This window comes from Triticum dicoccoides, chromosome 5B (genome assembly GCF_002162155.2).
Source record: "Triticum dicoccoides isolate Atlit2015 ecotype Zavitan chromosome 5B, WEW_v2.0, whole genome shotgun sequence".
NCBI lineage: Eukaryota > Viridiplantae > Streptophyta > Magnoliopsida > Poales > Poaceae > Triticum > Triticum dicoccoides.
In genome coordinates, this window is record NC_041389.1 from 111,556,192 (window position 1) to 111,581,798 (window position 25,607).

The 25,607-nt window shown below is 44.8% G+C and overlaps 1 protein-coding gene and 2 long non-coding RNA genes across 13 annotated transcripts; 1 reads left to right on the forward strand and 2 right to left on the reverse strand.

Annotated features, from left to right (window-relative positions):
- The first annotated feature begins 638 nt into the window (after positions 1 to 638).
- On the forward strand, positions 639 to 2,562 carry LOC119307668. Its single transcript, XR_005149428.1, has 3 exons — positions 639 to 953; positions 2,044 to 2,208; positions 2,299 to 2,562. It is a non-coding gene; the product is annotated as an uncharacterized LOC119307668 (long non-coding RNA).
- Positions 2,563 to 3,935: 1,373 nt separating this feature from the next.
- LOC119307669 lies at positions 3,936 to 11,598 on the reverse strand. 11 transcript variants are annotated; one of them, XR_005149430.1, is made up of 9 exons: positions 11,222 to 11,598; positions 7,728 to 7,887; positions 7,451 to 7,614; positions 7,167 to 7,327; positions 6,293 to 6,346; positions 5,927 to 6,192; positions 5,783 to 5,818; positions 5,574 to 5,676; positions 3,936 to 5,413 (listed from the first exon to the last, which is right to left on the reverse strand). It is a non-coding gene; the product is annotated as an uncharacterized LOC119307669 (long non-coding RNA). The 11 variants fall into 11 exon arrangements; XR_005149432.1 differs by lacking the exon at positions 7,728 to 7,887 and having other exon boundaries at positions 11,222 to 11,595; XR_005149440.1 differs by lacking the exons at positions 7,451 to 7,614; positions 7,728 to 7,887 and having other exon boundaries at positions 3,936 to 4,704; positions 4,927 to 5,413; positions 11,222 to 11,593.
- A 501-nt stretch (positions 11,599 to 12,099) lies between these two features.
- On the reverse strand, positions 12,100 to 15,293 carry LOC119307670. Its single transcript, XM_037583734.1, has 4 exons — positions 14,672 to 15,293; positions 13,240 to 14,166; positions 12,975 to 13,130; positions 12,100 to 12,766 (listed from the first exon to the last, which is right to left on the reverse strand). The coding sequence occupies exons 2-4, from the start codon at positions 14,131 to 14,133 to the stop codon at positions 12,353 to 12,355; spliced, it is 1,464 nt and encodes a 487-aa protein (XP_037439631.1). The 5' UTR covers positions 14,134 to 14,166; positions 14,672 to 15,293; the 3' UTR covers positions 12,100 to 12,352.
- Between the last annotated feature and the right edge of the window lie 10,314 nt (positions 15,294 to 25,607).

Consider the following 25,607-nt stretch of genomic DNA (forward strand, 5'->3'; position numbering starts at 1 on the left):
GTGTAGCACTTCATGTCATAGTTGAATGCTGAATTCATTACTTCATGAGTATGTGTGGCCTCTCTCCCTCTGTCTGATTCTATATCATGCCTTCCAGTGTTTTGTGTTTCAGATGCCCTAATCTTCTTGTATTTAAATGTCATTTATTTAGCTCTTTTGAAATTTATAGTGCAACTTCTTACTTAAATGCCATGTCCATGTATTACCAAAGATAGAAAAAAGAAATTGGAATGGGCAGTTGCCAATTTGGCACCGCCTAGCTTCCTCTCAGGAGGCGCCACAAGGTGGCGCCCCAACCCCTAGTCAAAAACAATAAGGTGTGCATCAAGGGCAGTCGCTCGCGCGTTACACGTCGGCAAGCTACGAGACAAATGAATTGAGTCCACGTTGGCAAGCTTCGTCGCGAAGAAAGCCCTCTCCTCTCCTCCTCTCCCGACGCACGCGCCTCCTCCTCTCCCAGAAATTTCTTTCTTCCTACACGCAACCTCCTCTCTCCCCAGCTAGGGTTGCCGCCGCCACCGCCACTGCCCCATCGCTCCTCCGGCGCTGGCCACCGACGGAAGGTGGCGGCAAGAGCTAGAAGGTGAGTGGCGCCGCGAGCTCTCGTCCCGAGGAAGCCACGGAAGGACGAGCACAACCCAGCCATGATGGAGTGGAGCTGCAGAGTAGGGGCAGCGACAAAGGGAAGAAGTAGACAAGGGAGGAGCGGAGAAGGTCGTCTCCCGCGCTGCACCGCAGACAAGAGGGTGGCGGGCGGCAGTCGCCGTGGCGGAAGAGAGGAAGACGAGCTGCCACGCAGGGGAGAGGAAGGAAAGTTGCGCCCATAGTGAAAGCGAGGCAGCCCAAGGCTATCGCGGAGAACGAGGAGGGGCGGCGCTGCCACGGAGGAGAGCGACGAGGGTTGCGGCGTCGCTGCAGATGAGGAGGTGAGCCACTACACCGCACGATTCCAGGTGAACCTCTCATCTTCAGGCTGAACATCCTCTGAATTTTTCTGTAGTGGGTACCCTGCTGTTCATCTTCAGAACATCCTCTGAAATTTTACTTTGCCTGACAATGTTCTTACTCCATCATCAGATTAATTGTACTATTGCTCTGAAGTACTGCTTGACTGCTTATTTTTATCTTAATAGAAGTGCAGATTCTATTATGGCAAACTGCCCACTGTATTTTTTTGACAGTTAAATCTTCTTTATTCAAAGGACAGGAGGGCTACATCATTTACAACTAAAGAGATTAACCTCACCACTTCTTGGTTTTTTCTCTCTTTCCGGTGCCCTGCTTCCAGCACTTATAGCCTTTGCTTGTGCAGATTTTGGTTTTGTATGCCTACAAGGTATTTGATGAAAATCCCAGAGGGCTGGCAGGGAAGGAGTGGTCTATACAAGCCATGTGATTTCATTCTTCAAAAAATTAGTTCCAGACAATCATAACAAGATGATTTTAGATTAATAAGAATCCATGAGGTGAATTAAAGTATGAAGAAACAAAAAATATATGAAATTGTGTATATTTTGTTTGATTGTGAGGTTATTAGCTTTGCTTGTGTTCTATTTGATCCTTTGCGAATGCGAATAAGAAAAGAAAGCTGAAACATGTTTACTAAAATGTCTGCTTTGCTGGCTTTTGTTTTCATGTAGGGATGCATTTGAGTGTACAGTTAACTGACTTTATATAGTGCTGCATCTGTATCAAATCTGCAAATGGCACCAACATCATACAGTGAGCTATGCCTGATAGCTATTGCTGTCATTTCCCCTCCTGAAATCATCATTTTCCTATATGTAGTAGCTTCAGTAAGGTTCCTCACCAATGAGCTGGGAGTATTTTTGTCCTGGATACTTGCATGATTGAAGAAGAAATTTGGTATTCCTAAATGTGCTATTATAGATCAAAGGTGAACTCATCCCATTTTCTTACCTCAATCTCAGGCGAAGATTCTCTTGTTCACTAAAATTCAGTTTTATGTAATTATTTCATTGATCCATGACATCGGCCATCCTCTGTGTCCCTTCCGCTCCTCTCACCGACGACCATGAACAGGCAAAGGAAATGAAGCGCAGGCGCAGTGCCGCTGCCGCTGCCGGATTTTCTCCCGGGTCATGGGAGGCGTTTGGGAGGATCGACTAGGAAGGATCGAACGGCACCTGGAGAAGACCTGCACAAGGGTGCCACAAAGATCTCCAAGGACGTCCTCGACTCTGCCGGGTGAGATGGATTCTTTTCATCTTTCATTCTCCAGTCATTATGTTCTAGACCAAATAGATCCTAATGCGATCGAGTTGGAGGCGGATTCAGACAACAGATTCCTTTACAAATTCGAAGCCAGAACTCAAAAAAGAAAGGGCAAGGAAATGAAGGGCGCAAGACTACTAGAGGCAAAGACAGGCGAACACGGCCGGAGCAGTATGGTGACGTCGATGGGTGTGGAGGAGTGTGTGAAGACGCTGCAGAGCACTGCTGAGGAGCTTGTCAGCAGGACGAGCTGCTCCCGCTGCTGCATGGCAACCCAGCCGGATCTGCCTCGACAGGTTCGAGCCCTCCGTCACTGGCCCCGTGCACATCTGGCAGGTCAATAATAATTCTCTGACTCTTAACTTCTCGGCCGGCCAAGTTGCACTTGCACCACATGCTCTTGCCGCAAATTCCTTAGGACCAGATGGAGAGTGAAGATCCTAATAGCGGACCAGAGGCCGACTTGGAAAGATCAGTGAGCAGCTGGACCATGACAAGGACGTCGGCGGCGGCTTCTCCGCCATGTGGGACAATTCCTTCAGGCGTCCATAACATCAAGCATAATTTTGGTGTTTCTTAACCTTTTGCATTCTACTCTAATCAGTTAAATTAGGCCAGTTTTTCTTAATACTTTTAGTTGTGAATTTTGTTTTGTTGTCTTCTTCCTGATTCGATTGTGATTAGCACAATACTAAATTTGCCGGCTATTGATACTTCTGTGTGAACCAGATTAACATAAAGCACCAAGATCTGCTTGTTCTTATTTTGATTCAAGCTAATCGAATGTTCATTATTTTGTGTCAATACAGTACAATGGAGAGCTATCCATGACATGTATGGGAGCAAGGGAACCGGAGGTGCTAGATGCAGGCACTAATTGTATTTAGAGTTTGGCTGCAATAATCAAATCTTTTAGGATGGTACAACCTTGGACTAGGGGATACCATTAACAGATCTTAGTCAAATAATTTATGAGTGACTTCTACTGTTTACCTTATCTTTGGTTCAGAAAATAGGATCTAGCTTAAGTCAAGTTAACCATCAATTTGTATCAGGGTTAGTCTCTATTCTTATCCCATGTAAAGAAAATCTGTACTATGAATTAAGTGGCACCATGAAATAATCTGGATCAATATAAGAAAGAAGAATTACAAGTTTGTTAAAGAATGGGGGATCAGAAGTACAAAAGTAGTAAATCAATGATGGCTTGCTCATGTTGGTTATACTGTAATAGATTCCAGTGTGTGAGACAACAACCAAGAGCAGTCTATTTTATCATTCTAAAACAGTACCACTTAGTATAGTAGCATGTTCATATCAGAAACTAAGAGTGTTAGGAACATAGGGAGGAGATGGCAATTATGGACATTGGAGAGGAATAAATTTGATCACATATACTATATAGGGTCTTCTGTAGATGCATGTTAGTTGCAGAAGCACATCCTTGTATGATGAAAATTCTCTTTATTAGAGTAAATACATGAATATGATAGTGCAGTGCAAGACGCTGCTGATCCACAATGGTGGTCGAGGCAGCAGGAGGCGACGGCGACAATGACTGATATGGTTGCCGGCAGATAAAAGGAAAGTGACCTCGCTGTTTGGTCCCTCTCCTCTCCTCCTGATGTGGTTCATGCACTATTTGGTGCTTGAATTGTTTGCTTGTCGTGGAAATTTGCTTGTTGGATAGACAAAATATGTGTACATGTCATCTTAATAATCATGGGTATGTATTTGTATAAACTGTCAACTACAAATGGTTTGGTTCCTTTGAAAAGGACTGAAAATATCTAGATAGTAAGGTGGACTATCAATCTTTACAAATAGATAGACATATTATCTGACAAAGATCAATGACATCAGGGACACATAGGCAACTGCGAAGCATCTCACGGATCAGCCGATGAACAGTAGAAGCAAAGACGGCATCTCCTGCATCGTCGTAAACATCCGTTGCTAGTAGAGCTTCAACCTGTGAATAGGAGGAGCAAAGATGATATCTCCTCCGTCATCATAAACCTCCAAAATTTATAGTGCAACTTCTCACTAACATGTCATGTTGCGGCGTTACCAAAATTGTAAAAAAAGAACTAGAATGGGCGGCTGCCAACCTGGCACCGCCCAGCTTCCTCTCATGAGGCGCCACAAGGTGGCGTCCCAACCCCTAGTTATCTCTATAGCTTTCTACCCCATTGGCTTTTTAACATTCAGAAGCCGTTTTCAGTACCGATTATTCTAACTTGCAACCCACAACCCGTCGCAAGTAACCAAAGCTGGGTAGAAAGAAGGCATCCAAATATGGACTGTTAGTGAAAACAAAGAATCGCAAGCGTATTTTTGGCTGTTGCAAACCCACATATATGAGGGAAAGAGAGAGGCAACCTAGCAGCTAGCTCAGCCAGCAATGGTAGCTGTCGCTGCTTCTTGCTCCTCCTGGTCAATGCTAGTCACTGCTCCTGCCTAAAGCAGCTGCGCATGCAGCCAACAACAATTCAGAGATATAAGATGACAGATAACAGAGAACCAGAAAGCAGGACGACGACACAGAGAAAAATGTTCAGATTGCAATTCGTGTATACCAAGCTATGCTATGCATTTTGGCATAAGTTATGGAATCACGCACATATTTTCTTTCAAATAAAAGTAGTACTCAAGGTCTGAATTCAGTTTCAGAGAACAAAGCACGAATACTGAAGTTCGATGACAGGTCGACGGAGGTTGTCCCTGCAGGGCACCTTGTCGGACAGCGCTGAACTTGTTGCCGGTGATGCTAGGCACTGGGGGGACGGCATGAACAGCAGCATCGGCGGGGACGGCATGACGAAGCATTGTTAAAAGCATTCATACAGAATATAATCTTCTAGATGATAACAATAAAAAATACAAATGCAATAATCCACCAAATGTAGGAAAGCATTGTTACACGCCCTCCCCATGAGTCGTGGGCTCCTGTTGCTTCCGTCGATCTCATCATCCCAAAGTCAAGTATACTATCATAACATCAATCATATATGTGTTGGCATTTTACTGTACCTGTTATGACAGGGATGGCCTTGCTTTAAATAGAGGATGTTCAAAGTGTGAGAGTTCAATCAAACTCGACGAACTCATTGATGATGTCCAATTTACCAGGAATTGGGTTCTCTCATCCAAAGCTGCCACAACTACTTAGTTTTACCTAAACAAGGAAGGCACGGTCAAACAATTTAATTCCACGCGTTGCATATTCATAAATCACATGACAGATGTACCACACATTCATAATTGTACAAAGTAACTACCAAGTCTTCCCGAAAGAATAAATCCACACACGCAATCAGCTAAACAAAAAAATTTACCTCAGAAAAAAAGGATGTATGATGAGTTAGTGCTTGCACGAGTTCATATTTTCCTTACTTCTGATTCACTCTCCCCAATATACTTGTTCAATTGATCAGGCCCCTAAAGTTACAGAAAAGGAAACATTATACAGTTTATACAGAACACAAATTAGGTAGAAAGAATATGGCAATCTCAAAATAAATTGTCGTTAGTGTTTTCCCACAACCTGGAGATCCAAGCAACAAAAGCCCAGCTCGTATGACTAAAAACAAAAAGGGAAGATGAAACCATAATTAGGTATTTAAAGCAGTAACATAAAACGCTTAAACTTATAAAGTGCAAATAAAAACCGCAGATCTTGGTGAACTACCTTCGATATGAATTCAGAGGTGGCTTATGGTTTGAAGCTACCAATCACTATGAAGACCAGATGACACATAGTTAACTGCAATAACACACGCCCTCCCCTGTTCATCGCTTAGGGCAGCAATGTGGTCACTGGCTAAAGATTGAAAAAAATCAGGCGCCTGGTTTGAACAATAACACACGCCCTCCCCTGTTCCCAAAAAATACCATCAACATGGCCACTGGTTAAAGTTTCAGGAGTACTCATTTCAGGAGTCGCCCACTGGAGTCCTAAATGTTCCAGCGAAGTATAAAGTACAAAGGTTAATCATGTGTCTGCTGCATGTTTCAGCAATTATATGGTAAGGAATCAAGCTATGAACGGGCATACCTTGGTCTCTTGGCCTTCTAGTTCATCAAAGATCAGGTTCAGCCTTTCAGGTACCTAATAAGAAATAAGAACAGATTCGTCAGGTGGCAACTTAAATACCAACGATGACCGGATCTCCATTGCCTATGTAACTAAACCACGAGGATAATCACCTATGTAACTAAACCACGAGGTTAATAATCTGAACTTCTCTACCAAGCTAGATTATTTTGGTGGCGGGGTCTGAGCGTCACGAGATCCAAAATTGTAACTTGGAACTAAACCACGAGGTTAATCGTTATGATTTAAAAAAAATAGATGAAGTGACCCCATGTTTATGCAGACCATGTATCATTTTAAAAAGAACTTCAAGAATGTTAAATAAATCTATATGCATGCTTGAAAAAAACATACTCCCTCCGTCTAGGTGTGCAAGTCACCTTACGAAAATCAAATAATCCCAAAACACTTAGGCACGGTACATTAACTCTCTCCTCGTTTCTTGTATTGTGACATATCAACCAATAAGAGATGTGGGCCGTGCATGCTTTCAATGACTTGAGACTACCAAACATGACATGCAGTGGTTAGTTCATTGCATGCAATGCTATTAATTAGCAAAAAGACATTAAGTTTTCTCGTTTTCCTCTCCGCCTTGGTCGCGGTGCATAACGTAAGATGACTTACACACCTAGACGGAGGGAGTAGTGACTATTCTATGCAGAAAAGAAAAGTAGCAATTAGATGATACACCGATATCTATAGCACGTTCCGTCATTTGTTTGCACTACTTTAGCTTTGACTCGGTGATTTCAAGAAGTAGGGCATTCTACTTGCGAATATGGTAATTAAGATTGTTAACCTGCTCAATTTTTTCAACCTGTAATTAAGATACCTCTTTGCGTTCTCCTTCGTGATTAGTTGTTGCATCAATCCACCTCCAGTCTTGCCTGATGCTAACACAAGCAACAATTTTCTCCTCAAGGCGATTAGCACATGCGCATGAAAAACTACAGCTTTAGCTCCCGCTGAGTGTTGTGAAAGCACTAATTCTACCTGCAAATATTTGAGATATTTATTATTAGATAGTGTTGATTTTAGAGATGAAGAAACCAACACCTAATATATCAGCTTGAGAAGATTGAAGAGCCCACTTCGTGAAACAAGAGATGAAATTACCGGATATTCGTGGAAACGTAATCAAATTATCCTAAAGGACACTTCCTCTAAGAGGTCAACCGTATCAAAGACAAACAAAATTCCTTTAGCTAGTAGCTGGCTTGTATCTTTATGTAATATGCTTGCATCGAAGAACACAAAAAAATTCATGCATGAAGCTTGATCTGCAAAAAAACAAAGTGTTGTAAGTCGAATTATTCCTAACTCACACCATCAGATCTTGGTTAATGAGTGTTGTAATTGCAATCTGAGTGAGAATTTATCCTAACACACTTACAGCCCCGGTTGTATCAACCTTGCGCACATCTTCGGGGGGTTGAGTTCCGCACCGACCACAACCGTGGACCAAGAAGGTCGAGCCCTCAGGGTGGGACTCGATCTGGCTGCCCCGTAGCATCTGCCGTTTGAATCCATCAGGCAGAATTCCGATCTGCGGCCTGCGCCGCAACGGCGGCAACATCATCAGACGGTGGATCCCCTGCAGTATCATGGGCGGACATGGCACAGGAGAACCAATAGCTGCTGCGACCGCCCATTAGGCCTCGTTTGGTAAGAGAGGTTTGGGGAGGTTTTCAGGGGATTATCCTCGCAAGGCTCAGAAACCTCACGAATCCCCGAGTAATCGTTTGGTAGCCGGGGTTTGGAGGAAGGGAACCCCCTGCAATCCCCGGAATTCCCCCTGATGTAGGTGGTTTCGAAGCCCCGAGCGGGGGCTCGTGGAATGAAGGGGAAAAAGAGGTGACGAACTGAAAAAGAGTGGGAGGAGGCCGCACGCCACCGCAGCCGCCACCGCCTCCGCCGCCGCCGCAACGTCGGTGTCCCTTCTCCAGCAAACAAACCGGTCCTTCTCGCCAGAGGTACGTCTCCGCCGCCCCTTTCCCTCCATTCCCCTCGCCTAGGGTTTCTCACCTTCACCCACCATGGCTGCCGCCTCCTGCGAGGTCCAGACCTCTGTTCTCCTCGTCCTACTCGGCGAGCTTGCCAAGCACGCCATCTCCTACCCATGGCTCCACATGGTCCATATTCTCCAACCTTGCTTGAGTCGCCGCCCTCCTGGACGCCCCATCTCCACCGTGGCATCTCCTAATCTTAGTATTTTGTTAATTTGTACTCCCTCGGTCCCATAATGTAAGACATTTTTTGACACTAAACTAGTGTCAAAAAAACGTCCTACATTATGGGACGGAGGGAGTATCTTTTATCAGTCTGCATATAGCTTCTTCAGAATGTTAGAATGACATGGTTATGCCTTTGAATTATGATCTCAAGAGTATGATTATTTTCTAAATGAGAATCCATCATGTTCTCCCAGATGTGCTAGTTTAGATGCTCTATCTTAGAGTATGATTATTTTCCAAATGAGAATCTGTCATGTTCTCCCAGAGGTGCTAGTTTAGATGCTCCATCTTATAGTACTTACTAGATGCTTTTGGCACTACTGGTTTGTTGGCAATTGAAACCTGGTAAATTTTGGGGGTGTGGATATACCATTGTTGTGAACGACGAAGACTTTGGTGCATCTGTGTACATTAGTATGTGGTAATTCGTTGAGTAAACTGGAGTACTAGAACATAGGTTGGCCTATTTATGTTCTGTCGCATGAAAATAATCCGACTCCGATGCTCCACCATCCTACGCCACACTGAACTTTTTGTATGCGAGCATGGCTTTTTTCTTCAAAGATGATCTGAGTTTCAGATAAACCTGGACGATTGCTGCATATTTAACATGCAGAGATACTGTTCGTATGAAATTCGAAAGACTTGTGATGAGTTCTGTAGTAGCAACCATGAGCTCAGTTTTTTTGGGTGTTTATCAGTTTTTAAAATGGGAATTCTGAAGCAAGCAAATTGATTGTATGCGATGATAGATAGGTTAGGTAAGTATGTGGACACAGAAGTATGGAGAGTTAGCCGACCCTAGGCAGTAGCAGCAGCCTCCAAAATCTGTAGATATTGTATTGGCAATATTCTACCAAGCTTAGAAAAAATATATTATCCCAAAGCTTTGTGTATATTCATTTTTATTTGCATCATTTCTGTTTATACCTAGGGTCAGATGCTCGTTCAGTTGGACATGTTTGGCTGGATGAAATTGTGCTTGTAAACATTCTTTATACCTTGTATTGTACAAGTCGTCGCCGTCAGTCAGATATTTGTTTCTAGTTCGAATGATTATGTTTCATCTTAGATGCCTGTTCCGAGTCTTCCTTTGCCTGAATTTTAATGTTAGAGTTGTGTCGAATATTATTGTACAAGTTAGCTTACAGTTGAACTTGGAGTCGTACGGTGTGTAGACAGGATATGGAGTCGTGTCCAAGTAGGACACTTGTATCCTAGGCCTCTCATATATATCGGGGGAAGACACACAATGTAACCTATGCCAACATAATAGCACGAGCACGTGGGGGAGCCGACGGCGTGTGCTGGCGCCCCGGCGGCCGGGATGCGGTATTGTAGCGGTGTCATGGGGAGGAGTGCCCGTAGTCATGCCCCGGGGATGTAGCCACGATGGTGAACCTCGTTAACAAATCTCGGTATCGTGCTTGTGTGATTGCTTGGTCCTCTGTAGATCAACTGTGTGCCTCATATTTATTCTAACAAGTTTGTGTGATTGCTTGGTCCTCGGTAGATCAACTGTGTGCCTCGTATTTATTCTAACACTTAATCAGTTCACGGATAAGATCTAACACATTTTGTTGCTTGTTCTGTATCCTACTCCAAGTTGGGCATGTACTGCTTTTGTTGGACAAGACATGAAGATTCAGTCTTCTGGTCATCTTTTTGTCATCAGTTCCTCATGGTTTCTGTAAATTTTTGGGATTTTGTCAGCAGTTGTTGTTAGGAAGATGCAGTACTACTACCTTACTGTGGAGATGTCTAACTGTTTACCAATAAGATTGTAGTTCCCATACGATTCTCTTGCTGCTATTGGGTGATCCTTTGTATTGTGGTTGTATGTGTTTTCTGGTTTATAAAGGTCATGGTGATTATCCCCCTTGTTAGTCAGGTTACATCCTCAACTAAGATTTGGTAAGTAACCGCCTCCTGTCTTACAGGCAAATGCAAGACCTATTCTTTTTTCCATTCACCTGAGAAAGGCAGCATTAGTACTAACATATTGCTATGATCTTGACTTTTGTGCAGTGCAACGATGGACATTTAGCTTGTGGCACATGCCTTGCTGAGCTCCCCGGCGGATAGTGCCTAACTTGCGAGCACATCGGAGGCTTTGTCCGCTGCCTTGCAGTGGATGATATTGTCTCATCGGCAATGATAAAGTGTTCCCACGATGGCTGCCAGAGTGACGTCACCTAGCACGAGCTTGACAATCACCACAAGGCTTCTACAGTTCTATAGCAGCATGTTTAGTTTGTGTGTGGATTCTACCTGTAGCAAGTTTTTCTGCTATGATGTTGTTTTGTTTGTAAAGATTGGATTTTTGGATGTTCTGCACCATTTTATATCAATATATGCAAACCTGTCTACCAAACAACACTTTCTATACAAAGAGGATTGAGGATGGAGGAATTTTGGGGATTCAAGGGGTTTTGAGGGGATTGGGTGGAAGGAAGGGATTCACCCAATCCTCTGAAATCCCCCCCTCCCCAAACCTCCCAATCCACTTCTACCAAACAAAGCCTTACGGGGCGGACATGGCACTCTGACCACAATATGATGCGAATTGATCTACAAAACTGATAGATCCAACGATATCACCACAATTTGCATTTGCGCAAGAGGACGCGGCATGGGGATAAGAATCACGTACCTTGTGGTGAAAAGAAGCAGACTTGCAGGCTTGGAGGAGGAGCAAAGCGTGTTGTCTTCTCTCCATCACGCGTATGAGCACTCCCCAATAAACCTCAGTGATCTTGTCGGTGGCTCCTCAACGGGGATCAGCGCCGGCTTAGGGGATCGGCGTCGGCTCCTGAAGGGGATCGGCGACGGGTCCTCCACGGGATCGGCGGCGTCTCCTGTAGTGGATCGTCCTCGCACGCGCAGGGATCGGCGGCGGCGAAGGGATGGATCGGCGGGGGGGATGATCTGCGAGGGCAGCGGCGAAGGGATCTGCTGCGAGTGGTTCTGGCTCGAGGGCACCCTGAGGCCTCGCTCGTTCGCTCCGTGCGATTCGTTTGGCGTTTTTTTTCGCTTGTTTATTTTCGTAGTTTTTTTTTCTGTCCGTTTTTCTTGCGTGCGCGTGGACTGCCTGGAGGCATCGCTACCAGGTTTGGTTCGATTTTCTTGGGTGGGACGGGACTTTCTCGGAGGTGGGAGTAGGTAAGAAAAACATGAGGTGGGACGAAAAAATAACCTGGAAACGAAACTACCAACTGCTTCGTTAGAAATAGAGATAGCAGATACACCGGCATTTTACAGGCCGCCCAGAAAAGTTTTACAGTTATCTGGTCCGGTCGATTTTTTCCCGGTATTTGGTCCGGCCGATTTTTTCCCGCAGTTTCCCGCACTGTAATGGGCATTTGCTAGAGATGCTCCAAGGAGGCACGACAAAACTTCATTTAAATTTACCCCTCAAAAGAAAACTTCATTCAAATTTAAATATTATAAAAACAACGACAGAAATCCACATTACTTTGTCTGGAGCCTTCACTGCAAATGCTTCAGGTTCCATTTGCTGACCACATGTATAGTTCAGCAGCCAGATCTCATAGGACCGTATCAACTGATGCACTCATCAATAACACACCATAGCATGAATATCCAAATACAAACCTGGTCCTAAAATTTACTTACGGTACAACCGGATTGAGTAATTCTTATTTTGCTACTTCCAACTGGTTTTGAGTAAAGAAAAGCAGATCAAACAAGAAACTGACAAGTCATATAGAGTACTCCAACCGAGTGTTATTACATGAACTTCCTAAAAAGCCTTCAGTTATCTTCAGGAACATAAGAAGTCTTTAACCCTTGCAGCATGGTCAGCTTCCATTTCACAATCAGTCAGCAGGTGAATTCTGGGAGCTGACTCGATGCCCTGGGTCAACAACTTCTTCATCGCATTCAACTTCTTCTTTGCCCGTGGAAGCCTACCAGGCTTAAAAATGGCCATGTGTTCACACTTGCTACATGCCAGTCTATCATACAGGTACACATCCTTCAGATTCACCGCTGCTTTCATGACACGCCAGACATAACTCACCATGCAATTTACAAAGCAAAAGATGATGAGCTTGGCAAGGCGGCGGTGCTTGAAATTTGATCTAGGTGATTCCCACTCGACGCCCTTCTTTTCGCAAAGCAAGAGTTCCGTCCTCCTTTTCTTATCCATTATCATCTCACACGGATGATCAATTACCTGCACTCCAACCATATATAGGACAGAGGTAAAAGGAACAGCTTAGTTTAGACCCTCATAGGACATCTGTACTCCACAGGTGTGTGCAACCATGCAAGGGTAATAGAGCAAGTCAAACAAAAAAGAATAGAACAAGCTCTAAGTATCGTCATGTAGCAGAGAAACCCATATAAAAAGGAACAAGTGGATTTAGGTAAGAAGAACATACCGACATGTACAACTCTTCAAGTGATGGCGCAGCTTCCAAAATGAAAATTGTCCACGTAAGATCAGACCCTTCAGGAATGCTAACTAGACTGACAATCCTTAGTCTGTGGAACGCAGAAGCCAGCCTTTCGCTCAGACACTCTGGTTGAACCCAAATCTGCAAACAACAATAAACACATAATATGATGGATCTTTAAAAAAGAGAACACATAATAGGATGAGTAGAGAACAAGTGAAGCCAGTACAAAGCAATCATCACAACTTACCTTTTCGCATTTAAACCCCAATTGCAGTTCTTGTATGTGTGTCTCACAAAGTAATGTACTTAACATGACCATTTTGTTCCGACTAAGACCGATATTTGTGAGGTTCAAAAACTCAAGCAGAGGGACATGACCAAATGACAGTGGTAGTTCTTCAAAAGCCATCCAACATGTGAACGTTGTCCGAGTGAGTCTTGGGAGCCACTTGAGTTCGACTTTGTAAAAACAGCAGTTGACCATACTGAGCTCACTTAGTTGAGCGTGTTTGACCTGGAGTGTTAAATGCTTCTTTGTGTCGCAATTGAGAAAACCTAAATATTTTAATCGCTTGCAAGTGACGAAGATGTTGGAGACGAAGTCAGATTCAGCAAATCTCAAATTCTCCATGTAGAGGCGCGTCAAACCAGTAAATGCATTCAGACACTCATTAAAAAATGACACAAACTGTGTCCCATAGTTCAACACATCATCAAGAGTGCAATATAGGCGATTCTTCACTGTCAAAACTGTGAATTCAGCTTTCTCAATCTTGTGTGTCATCATGGCGCTGCCAACAGCATGTCCAATGGATATGGGGGCATCACCTCTCAAGTAGAACGTGGTAGACAGGAGGCTGATGGTGTCTTCGCCTGGATATCTGCGGGTCAGTAAGCTCTTTGTCGCTTCAACAACAGCTGCATTGATCCGAACCAAGTCACCATCAGAGATGTTGGAGCTAGACACACCATCAGGCTGAGCATTTATGATAAGTCGTGAGAGCTTGCAAGAGAGCTGACTCCACCGTCTGGAGAGGATACTGGTTCTCACAGCTTCACGGACATCAAGTCGGTCAAGAATGTTGACCAGAATGTCACTGGGCAAGGTGCTGATTCTATCATCTCCGTTGTTTTTCTGCATTTGGCATGGGAACAAAGCAGAGTTGATTTCGCACTAGTCAAAAACACACTTTTGATATTCTCATGGATCGAATTTTTATGTGGAGATACAAACTTGAAATACTTTTTTCCACAAAATAATTGCAATTGTGAAAAAACAATTTTGATTCAGCCCCAAGATGCCATTTTAATGTAGTCCAGAAGATGCAAACTTGATAACTTTCCCGTAAAAAAATTCAAGTTTTAATGAAGCAACTATGAATGGGCCTAGCTGAAACGAAAGGACAATGAAATCAACTCCATGGCTCCCCTGAGATAATTCAAGTTTTAGCAGCTTTTTTCAAGGAAGCAAAGATGCAGCTTCTGATTAAGTTATAAAAGATATACATGCTTTATTTTATTTTATTTCATTTTACTGCACCGAAAGTAAATTTTTGGTATGCTCAGAGAAGCAATTTTGATTCAGTGTGAAAGATTGAGTTTTGATGCCTGGTTTTAGAGGACGGAATGTCTTATAACAAAGAAAGATATTCAGAGGAAGGAGAGGACAAGGAACTCACCTCCTTGGCTCCCGTCTAGGTCAACCGAGCTCGGGACTTGCGGTTCTGCTTCGAGATCTGATGACTGCCGGGGCGTCCTGGACAGATATATATAGCGGCTTGGGTTCAGCCTGGAAGACCGTGGCAACTCGGAGACCGAAAAGAGATGTAGTCGATCTTATTCTAGAAAATAAGAGATCTAGTCGAATTCGGAGACGCTTGATTGCGTCGATGGCGGCACGGAAAGGAGCCGCTTGACAGCGGACTGCAGCTCCGAAAGGAGCCGCTTGATTGCGGATTGCAGCTCGAAAATGAGCTGCTTGATTGCGGACAGCCGCTCCGAAAGGAGCCGCTTGATTGCAGATTGCCGCTCCGAAAAGAGCTTCTCGATTCTAAATTGCAGCTCCAAACTTTGGAGCTGCTTATTTCCTCCCCCCGACTGGATTGCGGATTGCCGCTCCGAAAAGAACTTCTCGATTCTAAATTGCAGCTCCAAACTTTGGAGCTGCTTATTTCCTCGCCCCGACTGGAACACGGCCCGATCCTCATACGAGGACCACTTGGGTGGCGAGGCGGCGACGGCGGAGGAGCTCGGCACAAGGCTGGCGGCGGTGCGACCGGCGCATCTCTGATCTACAATCTCTCTCCTTTCTCCTCCCTAACCCTAGGTTGGGGGTGGGATGACCATTATATATCTGCGGCCTGCGGTGGAGGAATGCTGGATGGGCCAGGCCCAACGCGCGCCTGCTGCCTATTTTCTTTTTTAGAAATGTCACCCCATACAACCCATTAACAGTCGCGCAAGGAGCGCCATCTCGCGACGTCCACGTGGCCACAAGGGACTGGGCTGATTTTCTCATTTCGTTTTATCATTTTTCCCTGCTCGTTCTGTCGTCGCAAGAAAAACCCTAGCCCATTCCCGTCCGCATCCCTGCTGCCGTCGCCGCCCTCCCAATTCCCTCTGCTCCTGCTGCTTCCCTCCACCTCTCCCTCCTCCACGCCGTCAGGGGTGCCCCTCAAGCCCCACCTCATCGGTTCCCCACCCCGGCTCCTTCTCCCCCACCCCGGGCGAGCACCGGACAGGCAGAGGGAGTGCCTTGGTCGAGGGACAACGAGGCTCGCCGGCTGGGCGACTTTGAGCGCTGGAGGCTAGACAAGCAGAGGCAGGGGCGGATCCATGTGGAGGCATGTCAGGCCTGTCCAAAGCTGAAGTTCATCTGATAATCCACAGTGCTGTGAGTTTTGTCTGGAGGAGCTCGGACCGTTGATCTGTGATCGGGCGGCGAGGTGAAGTACTTACCGCTTCGCCGTTTAAGGGTGTCCTCAGTCGTTGATCTTCATCTGGACGGCTGGAATCGTTTCGCTCTACTTTTTAAAAGTTACCGCGCTGTCCTTTTACCTGTCGAACCTGTCGCTATCTACTTTACCTGTATTTTTGCTTTATATAACCCCCTCCGGCTTGTGGAGAGGGGCACGCTGAATTATTCCGGGCTTGGCCCTTGTAGCCGCCGTGTTCCGGCTGGCGAAAACCTAGCTTCCTGGTTCGGATCTGAGTCCATCGACCCCCCAAATTTCCCACCGAATTTCCTGTGTTCCTTCCAATTGTGTGCAAATTCAGAGACGGACCTAACTAGGTCATGTCAAGTGGTATACAGAGCGTAGGTTGTAGTCCTTGGAGGCGGAATCCGAGCCCAGATCCGATCTGGCCTCTCGACCGGCGCGGCGGCAGTATCGACGGCGAGTGGCGGTGGAGGATCGATCGGCAGCAGAAGGTGGAGTCGTGGTTTCTGAAGAACTTTTCTTCAGTGCAAAATCCCACCCAACCCTCCCTTCAGGCTGTTGCTCTTGAGGCGCTATTCTGTCAGATCTGATGAGTGAAATCGGTTCCGAGTAGTGGGTTTCCGGGCCACCGGTGTAAAATTCCTTCTGTTCTTCTCAAGTTTCGCCCTTGGACCAGATCTGCAAGGAATGACCAACAAAAACCCGGAAGACATGGCAGGTGAGACGCAAGACACTGACTGTTTGGAGCTTGAGTCGCTGCAGCTTGACATAAAAACACTCCGGCGAGAAAGAGAGGAAGACAGAAAGGAATTCTATGATTTCACAGATTCGGTGAACAAGAATTTTGCTAGCATACAGAAGAATTTCAAGAAAATTCAGACCACCCTGCTGAAGCTAACTGCAGAACAAACAGGGGAAGAAGACGAAGAGGAGGAAGAAAGACCAGATCCATTATCTGGCCAAGGAAGCACAGTGGTTCCTCCAGGGAGACCAAAACAGCTGCCGAACAACCATTTTCCTCCTGATAAACATGAGCCTGCAACTGTCGGATCTGCTGTTCTGGTGGACAAAGCTACAGGCAGAGAACTAAATATGGATGGCACTCCTAAAGGACCTTATAGGCATCCTAACCATGATGTTAATAAGCAGGAATTCATCACACCTCCACAGCAACAAGGACAAGTCATAAGACAATTTATGACAGTAGAGGAATTGCCTGAAGCATAGGGGAGAAGAGAAAGAAACAGACCCTATGTTCCTGAAGTCAGAAGAAATCTTATGAGTGTTAAACCTGCAAAATTAAACATTGCTGAATTTGATGGAGTGGATGCTGACTCATGGATACAAAACATTGAACAATACTTCTCAGCTGCAAGAACACCAATTGAACAGAGGACTGAGATAGTTGTTTCCTATTTGAAGGGAGAGGCCATACAATGGTGGAGAGGTACTGGGTTCATTGCTCATCACACCCCTTGGCACAAGTTCTGCTCTGCTATTACACAAAGATTTGCCATAACATCGGTGTGTGAAAATGTGAAAGCATTCCACAAGTTAACTCAGCAAACTTCAGTTGCCCAGTATATAGCTGATTTCGAGCAGCACATGAACTTGATGAGAAGGGACAACCCTGCAGTACCAGATGACTATTACATGCATAGTTTCATTGCAGGTCTGAATCCTTATATCCAAAGTCACTTGGAATGTTTAGAACCTACTGACATGACCAAAGCTATGTGGTTAGCTAGAAGAATTGAGAAATCATGTCCTGCAACTACAACTCACAAGTCATATGTGCCAAATTACAGAAGAGGAACTCCAGGAGAAATCTCGAAACCTGTGATCCCTGCAAGTACATCACCTGCTACTGTTATACAACAGGCCAGAGAAAAGGGCATTTTTTGTAAATGCAGAGAGCCATGGTTTCCAGGACATAAGCAGGTGTGCAAACTGTCATAGAAAGCTCAAATTCAAGCATTACAAGAACAAGCAGAAAATCCTGACATCATCTACATAGTAGATGCAGAGGAGGTACAGTCAGATGGGGAGGAAGAGCCTCCTGATCAGCAAGAGCTCAAAATTTCTATGCATGCTGTTACAGGAGTACCTGAAGACAAAAAGAAAAACACTTTCACTCTGCAGGTCCAAATTGGAAACACTGTAGGCCTGGCTTTAGTGGATAGTGGTAGTACTACCACCTTCATTTCTCCTGCCCTAGCCTTACAATCGGGATGCCCAGCCACACCAGTGAAACAAGTGCAAGTAACTGTTGCAAATGGGGGCAAGCTATACAGTGACTTCTCTCTCTACAACACCAAATACACTGTCCAAGGGGTGGAATTAAAGTCTGATTTCAGGATGTTGAAACTTACTGGATATGATATTATACTTGGAGCTGACTGGATGTTTACGCATAGTCCTGTTATTTTTGATCTGCCCAACATGAAGCTTGGAATTAAACTTCTAAATGGAAAACAAATAACCTTCTTGGATGAGAGCTTGCCCACAAGTCCATGTACTCCTTTACTGCAAGATATGGAGAACATAATGGATGACTTGCTCATTGGAGCCCTGATGTGGATGCAACCAGTGCAACTTGAAACCATAGATGACTCTGTCAAGAAACCTGGAATTCCTACACTTTTAGAGAACTTCAAGGATGTTTTTGTAGAGCCTACTGGTTTACCTCCTCAAAGAGAATGTGACCATGCAATTAACCTGGAGCCGGGATCCCCAGTTATAAACCAGAGAGGATACAGGTTGCCACATCACCAGAAAAATGCTCTAGAGGAAATCATTAAAGATCTTCTCAATAAAGGAATTATCAGACTAAGTCACAGTCCATATTCCTCTCCTACTATTCTAGTAAAGAAAAAGGATATGACTTGGAGACTCTGCATTGACTACAGGAAACTGAATACTCACACCATCAAGAACAAGTACCCTATACCAATGATTGAGGATCTTTTGGATGAACTTAATGGAGCAAAAATATTCACCAAACTGGATCTGAGGAGTGGTTATCATCAAATCAGAATGAAGGAAGGGGACATAGACAAAACAGCCTTCAGCACACACATAGGCCTGTTTGAGTTCCTAGTAATGCCCTTTGGAGTAACCAATGGCCCTCCTACATTTACAGAACTCATGCACACAATATTGGGACCCCTTCTGAGACACTGTGTGCTAGTTTTCTTTGACGATATCCTCATCTTTAGCAAGACATACAAGGAGCACTTGGAACATGTAGCCTTGGTTCTGGAAGCACTCAGAAAACATCAATTGTATGCAAAGCTCTCTAAGTGCACATTTGCACAAAACAAAGTGGAGTACTTGGGCTATGTGATCTCTGACAAGGGAGTTTCTACAGACCCTGCTAAAGTAGAGGCAATTTTAAACTGGCCCACACCCCAGAATGTGACACACTTGAGGAGTTTCTTGGGATTAGCTGGGTACTACAGGAGGTTTGTTCAGAATTATGGTCTGATCTGCAAGCCACTATTTGATGCCTTGAAAAAGGATGGATTTATCTGGACTGAAACACAACAAGCTGCTTTCCAACAACTTAAGAACAGAATGACCTCTGCCCCAGTTCTTGCCTTACCTGATTTCTCCTTGCCCTTTGTATTGGAAGCAGATGCTTCTGGATATGGAATTGGAGCAGTCCTAATGCAAAAAGGACAGCCTATTGCATACATGAGCAAAGCCTTAGGGCCTAAAGCTGCTGGATGGTCCACTTATGATAAGGAAGCATTGGCAATCATTGAAGCAATTAAGAAATGTAAGCACTACTTTGCTTCATCTTCTCTGATTATCAGAACTGACCAGCAAAGTTTGAAATACATACAAGAGCAAAAGGTCACTGAAGGGATTCAGCACAAACTTCTCATTAAATTAATGGGTTACAAGTTCACAGTGGAATACAAGAAAGGCAAGGAAAACAGAGTAGCAGATGCTCTTTCCAGAGTTAAACATGCTCTCAATATCTTGGGTTCTAGCACAGCAATTCCATCCTGGATTACTGAAGTTGTGAACAGTTACAAGGGGGACACTAAATGTTCTGAACTCATTACTAAACTTGCAATTGATCCAGCTGCTCAGCCTCCTTACACTCTTACCAGTGGAGTACTCAGGTACAAGGGCAAAATCATGGTTGGCAATAACAGTGAACTCAAAACCTCCCTGTTGACTTCCTTCCACAAATCTGAACTAGGAGGCCACTCTGGAGAAAGAGCTACATATCACAGACTGAAAATCCTTTTCACTTGGCCTGGCATGAGAAAAGCTGTGCAAACCTTTGTTCAACAGTGCCCTGTCTGCCAATTGAACAAAGCCCAACATGTGCACCCTCCTGGCTTGCTGCAACCTCTCCCAGTCCCTGATTTTGCTTGGACTCACATAAGCATGGACTTTGTGGAAGGCCTACCAAAATCTGAACACAAAGACATGATTTTGGTGGTGGTGGATCGTTTCACCAAATATGCTCATTTTGTTGCTATGAGGCACCCAATTACTGTCAAAACAGTAGCTCAAGCTTTTACTGACAATATATTCAGATTGCATGGACTGCCCACTGTCATAGTAACAGACAGAGATAGGATTTTCACTAGTCATCTTTGGCAACATCTGTTCACCAAAATGGGAGTCAAACTACACATGAGTACTTCCTACCACCCACAATCAGATGGTCAAACTGAAAGGGTGAACCAGTGTCTTGAAAATTACTTAAGATGCATGGCCTTTGCTCAGCCCAAGAAATGGCACTCTTGGCTCTCCATGGCTGAGTGGTGGTACAACACCACCTTCCACACTTCTCTGAAAATGACCCCTTTCCAAGCTCTGTATGCAAGACCTCCCCCCCCCCTAATTGCAAAACTAATGCTACCACCAGTGGAAGGAGAAGATCACCATGCTCAGTTGGACAGGGACACAATAGCTCAACAGATAAAAGACAACTTGCTCAAAGCACAAGAAAGAATGAAGTTCTTTGCAGACAAAAAGAGATCTGAAAGACAACTTGCAGTTGGAGATATGGTCTATGTAAAATTGCAACCATACAGGCACACTAGCTTAAGTATACACAGACATCTGAAGCTACATTCCAAGTACTATGGTCCCTTCAGAGTCATGGAAAGAATTGGAGCTGTAGATTATCGCCTCCTTCTTCCTGAGGGCTGTCAGCTCCACCCCACTTTCCATGTCAATCAACTCAAAAAGCACATTGGGCCGAAAGTTGTCCCAAACCCATCCTTGCCGCTCCTCGATGAACAGGGTCACATTCTAATTCAACCTGAAACTCTGCTGGACAGAAGGTTGATCCCCCGGGTTCAGGGTGATATTAGTATTCCAGTGGTGCAATGGCACATCAAGTGGCTCAATTTACCAGTAGAGAATGCAACCTGGGAGGATGCGGCGTTCATACAGAAGATTTTCCCAGAATTCCATCCTTGAGGGCAAGTCTGTTGTTAGCAGGGGGGAATTGTCAGGCCTGTCCAAAGCTGAAGTTCATCTGATAATCCACAGTGCTGTGAGTTTTGTCTAGAGGAGCTCGGACCGTTGATCTGTGATCGGGCGGCGAGGTGAAGTACTTACCGCTTCGCCGTTTAAGGGTGTCCTCAGCCGTTGATCTTCATCTGGACGGCTGGAATCGTTTCGCTCTACTTATTAAAAGTTACCGCGCTGTCCTTTTACCTGTCGAACCTGCCGCTATCTACTTTACCTGAATTTTTGCTTTATATAACCCCCTCCGGCTTGTGGAGAGGGGCACGCTGAATTATTCCGGGCTTGGCCCTTGTAGCCGCCGTGTTCCGGCTGGCGAAACCCTAGCTTCCCGGTTCGGATCTGAGTCCATCGACCCCCCAAATTTCCCACCGAATTTCCTGTGTTCCTTCCAATTGTGTGCAAATTCAGAGACGACCCTAACTAGGTCCTGTCAAGGCATGGTTGTCGTCGCGCCATCGAAGGCCTCCACGGCGCCCTCTACCAGGTCACCTCTCTCCAAGATCTCCTTTTTACCCACGTTTTTACCACTCTCCAAGCTCGCACTATTGCTTCGAAAAATTCCCTTTGCAATTGGGGATGAAGCAATCGATTTCGATTGATTGGCGCCGTGCATACGACGGGCGTGGGAAGCTGCGGGAGGTGTGCCGCGTTCGAGAGCCGCTGTGGATTATCTTCGAGGTGTCAGGCGACATTCGCCTCGAGACCTACCTCCGGGTCTCTTCCCACATGACCATTGACGGGCGCGGGTAGCGGGTCAGGCTCACCGGCAAGGCGCCGGTAGATTTCTTAATCTGCTCGTTATGGTTCTCCAAATATTTTCAGAGAATAAAACTGGCTGAAGATGGTGCGTGCAGCTTGCCTCTGAACTTGTGATGTCCGGCCATTGCATCTGGGAGGAGCTCCTCTTCAGGAAGAATGCCGACACGTACGACACTGCTGCGACTGCCGTTCTCGTCCGCGTTTTGACTACACTTGCAGGTTGGCTCTCTACTTTAGTTGCTCGCAGCTAGCAACTCTGAACGCACTTCATCCCGTGTTAATTTACTTTCAGAATTGTGCTGCTTTGTTTATAAATGATGCTGGCCATACTATATGTCTTCGTCTGAAGTGATTCTCCATTGCCTTTGGAGAGTAGCATTGATGTTCTTTAGAAGTACCCTGTGGCCGAGTGTGACATTTGGTTTATCAAATTCTAATGTGATTTTCACTTCAATCAATTAGCAATAGGTAACACTTGATATTGACACTATTATCTGCAAAATTGTTTTTGTAAGATACTTATGTGATTGCCAACAAGTTTCTGAAGATGATCGTGCTCATGATTAATTGTTTGCTCATAAACCAAATCATCTATATGCACCTGATCAGGGTTAGATGAAATTCAAAGAGTATAATTCTTGTGGTTAATCGTTTTCTCGTAAACAGGCAACTGCGAAGGCAAAATCTACATGTGAGAAGTGCAGATGAGCCCCATTGTGCTAATTACCCGGTAAGTTCAACTAAGCAAGTTCAGCTATTCCCAATTTCTCCTCTGCATGTGGTGGTGGTGCTAGCTACTAACTTCTATGTTCCTGCATGTACACTCTCATAATTTCCAGGCTGAGTAGTTCGCAACGCAAATCTTATGCTTTCTCATCTTCCCTTGTAAATTGCCTAAACATTGATGATTGTAATCCGGCTCTTGATTAATGACTGAATCCCCTGATTTGATCCATAAAAAAAAGACATGACGCCATCTTATTTCTTGAAAATGTAAATGCCTATCTAGATTTTTTTAGAACAATTTTTTTACTCGTATGTCTAGGTTGTGAGTTGTGACTGAGTGTGATTTGAATAATTATTGTGTAGAATTTTAGATTTCTATATTTGTTCTTTGACATATGAGAGTTACATTGTGGGAGTAAATAGGTCATAGAACATTGATTTGATTTATCTTCTGACAATAAGCATTGTCCTGTAACAAACGTTCAGTAATGGCATAATCGGATCACATGCTGTAGATGAATGCCTAAAGTGTACATATGCTCTTTTTTTTTGACCGAAGCAATACTGTCTAGCTTCTTGAGAAAGCTAAAAGTCTGATTACAAAAACAAGCAAAGATGAGGCTGGGTGTCGAAATAGTACAGATCCTGCAGAAGTTCAAATATGTACTATGAGGGTATTTGTGTGTAGCAAAGTAGGGTGAACATTGCATGGCATGCCTTCAGTCCTTGGTAGTCAGCTAACGTACATAGTATCCTTAAAGTTTCTTCAAGTTGAGAAATGATCAAACTTAATAGCAGACATCCATTGTGATAATCTATTATTATATTTTACTTATTTGCCGGCTCAGCTACACTGTTGATCTTTACTCCGATTTATCTTGTAGTAACTCCTAACACTCACTTCCTAACACTCGCTTATTTGCCGGCTTGATACAGCTGCACTGTTGATCTTTACTCCCATAAAAAAGTCAATTGGTGGTGGCAGTCTGTCCACTTTCGTTACAACACATGTTATATTTGGCACAAACTATTAAGATGAGAGCCGATATGGATATTTTGATTTTGCATAAACCACGGAAAGATCTTACAACATAGTTTTAAAATTCCATTTTAATGAATGAGTATTGTGCTTGTATGGGTGGCATCATACTGTATTTCACAGTGCTGAAAATCAAATGTACAATGTTTTCACATAATCACATTGTATTTAAACAATCTGTGTGATATGTGTCATTGTCATCCTTTGCAGTATTCTGAATTGGCTGCTGAAGTACTGTTATGTCGCTGCTAGAAGGAGGGCGCGAGAGGGCCGGCCTGGGGCCTTTTTGCCCACGGCCGGGCAAGAGGGAAGGAATTTCCTTCTTAATTCTTGCTTGATTAGATTGATACATCTTCTCTCTTTATATAGAGAGGTTTACTTGATTCCCAAGCAAGTCTTTACTTGACCCTAAGCAAGCGACCCTTATCTCTAATTAACCCTAAGACTAACGGGCTATACCGCCAGACCAGGCCCATTATGTACTCTAACACTACACCCCACCTGGACATGCAACTTGTCCTTGAGCTGCAGCCTAACCAACTTATAACCATGACTCGACGCAACACAAACATAACACCTAAAAACAAGCCTTTTACATCTCGGCTTGTTTTATTATTCTCAACCTGAGATGGACTGGGACGCTTTATTTTGGACCCCTTAACAAAAAGTGGACACCATCCGCACGTCAGACGTGCACGTGTACAACCACCTAGTTCCCATGGACACCATCTGGAAAAAAGGAGTGCATGTGTAGGACCACCTGGAAGTGGTCGCAAGAGTGACCAGTAGAGGCGCCCTCGCGGCGGCCGGTGACGGAATGCAGTGGTGCTACGTGGTGCGCTGCTGTCGGTGACACCATGCCTTCTTCCTGCTGGACGGTTGTTGGTCTGCACCGCACAGGAAAGAGTGGAGGGCTTGCAATGGAGAATGACGAGGAGGGGTGCACCCCCCCAACCATCGATGTCGCAGACTTTGAGGTCGCTGCCCGCGGGGAAAACAGCATGCCCGCTGCCCGTGGGGGAAACTGCATGCCCAAGATCCCCGGCACAGCGGATGAGATCGAGGTCCTTTGCGCAGCGAAGGGCAACTTGGAGGAGCGGCAGCTGCAGACCACGCATCTCCCGCACACACCGACGCGCTAGGACACTACAAAAAAAAGACACATCCGTGACATTTTGGGCCAAACGAATTTTTTTTCTGCCATACATATGACACTTCTATGATGATAATTGTGACAAAACCCGGTATCATCATAGATGTGGTGAGCTCCTACTTCTATGACAAAAAATCATGACAGAAAATGGGCTTTTCGTCCTGGGCGGGCTGGAGACGCAGCTGCATGACATTCTTTGAGTCGTCCATGACGGAAAAAACCGTGATAGAAGCGAGGGGGAGGAAAATTTCGGGGAGTTACCGGTTACGGTGGGAGAGCGATGCACGTTTCTCTCGTACATGTATGCGTGTGTGAGCGAGGCGTTGGCTCTAACTGAACCCGAGCGAGGCGTTGGGCTCTAACTGAACCCGAGCGATTGCACTGCAGGCTAGGCGTTACTGAACCTGAGCGATCGATCGATGGCTGTTAACTGAACCCGATGGAGCGATTCCTTCGCTACTGCTGCTAACTGAAGCCGATCTATTGGATGAACAGTG

Excerpts from the sequence above, each read along its gene's own strand:
- LOC119307670 (XM_037583734.1), bottom strand. The coding sequence starts at position 14,133 with ATGCAGAAAAACAACGGAGATGATAGAATCAGCACCTTGCCCAGTGAC. Across the intron at positions 13,131-13,239 it reads TGGGGTTTAAATGCGAAAAG|ATTTGGGTTCAACCAGAGTG; the intron begins GTAAGTTGTGAT and ends TGTTGTTTGCAG. Across the intron at positions 12,767-12,974 it reads TTGAAGAGTTGTACATGTCG|GTAATTGATCATCCGTGTGA; the intron begins GTATGTTCTTCT and ends GTTGGAGTGCAG.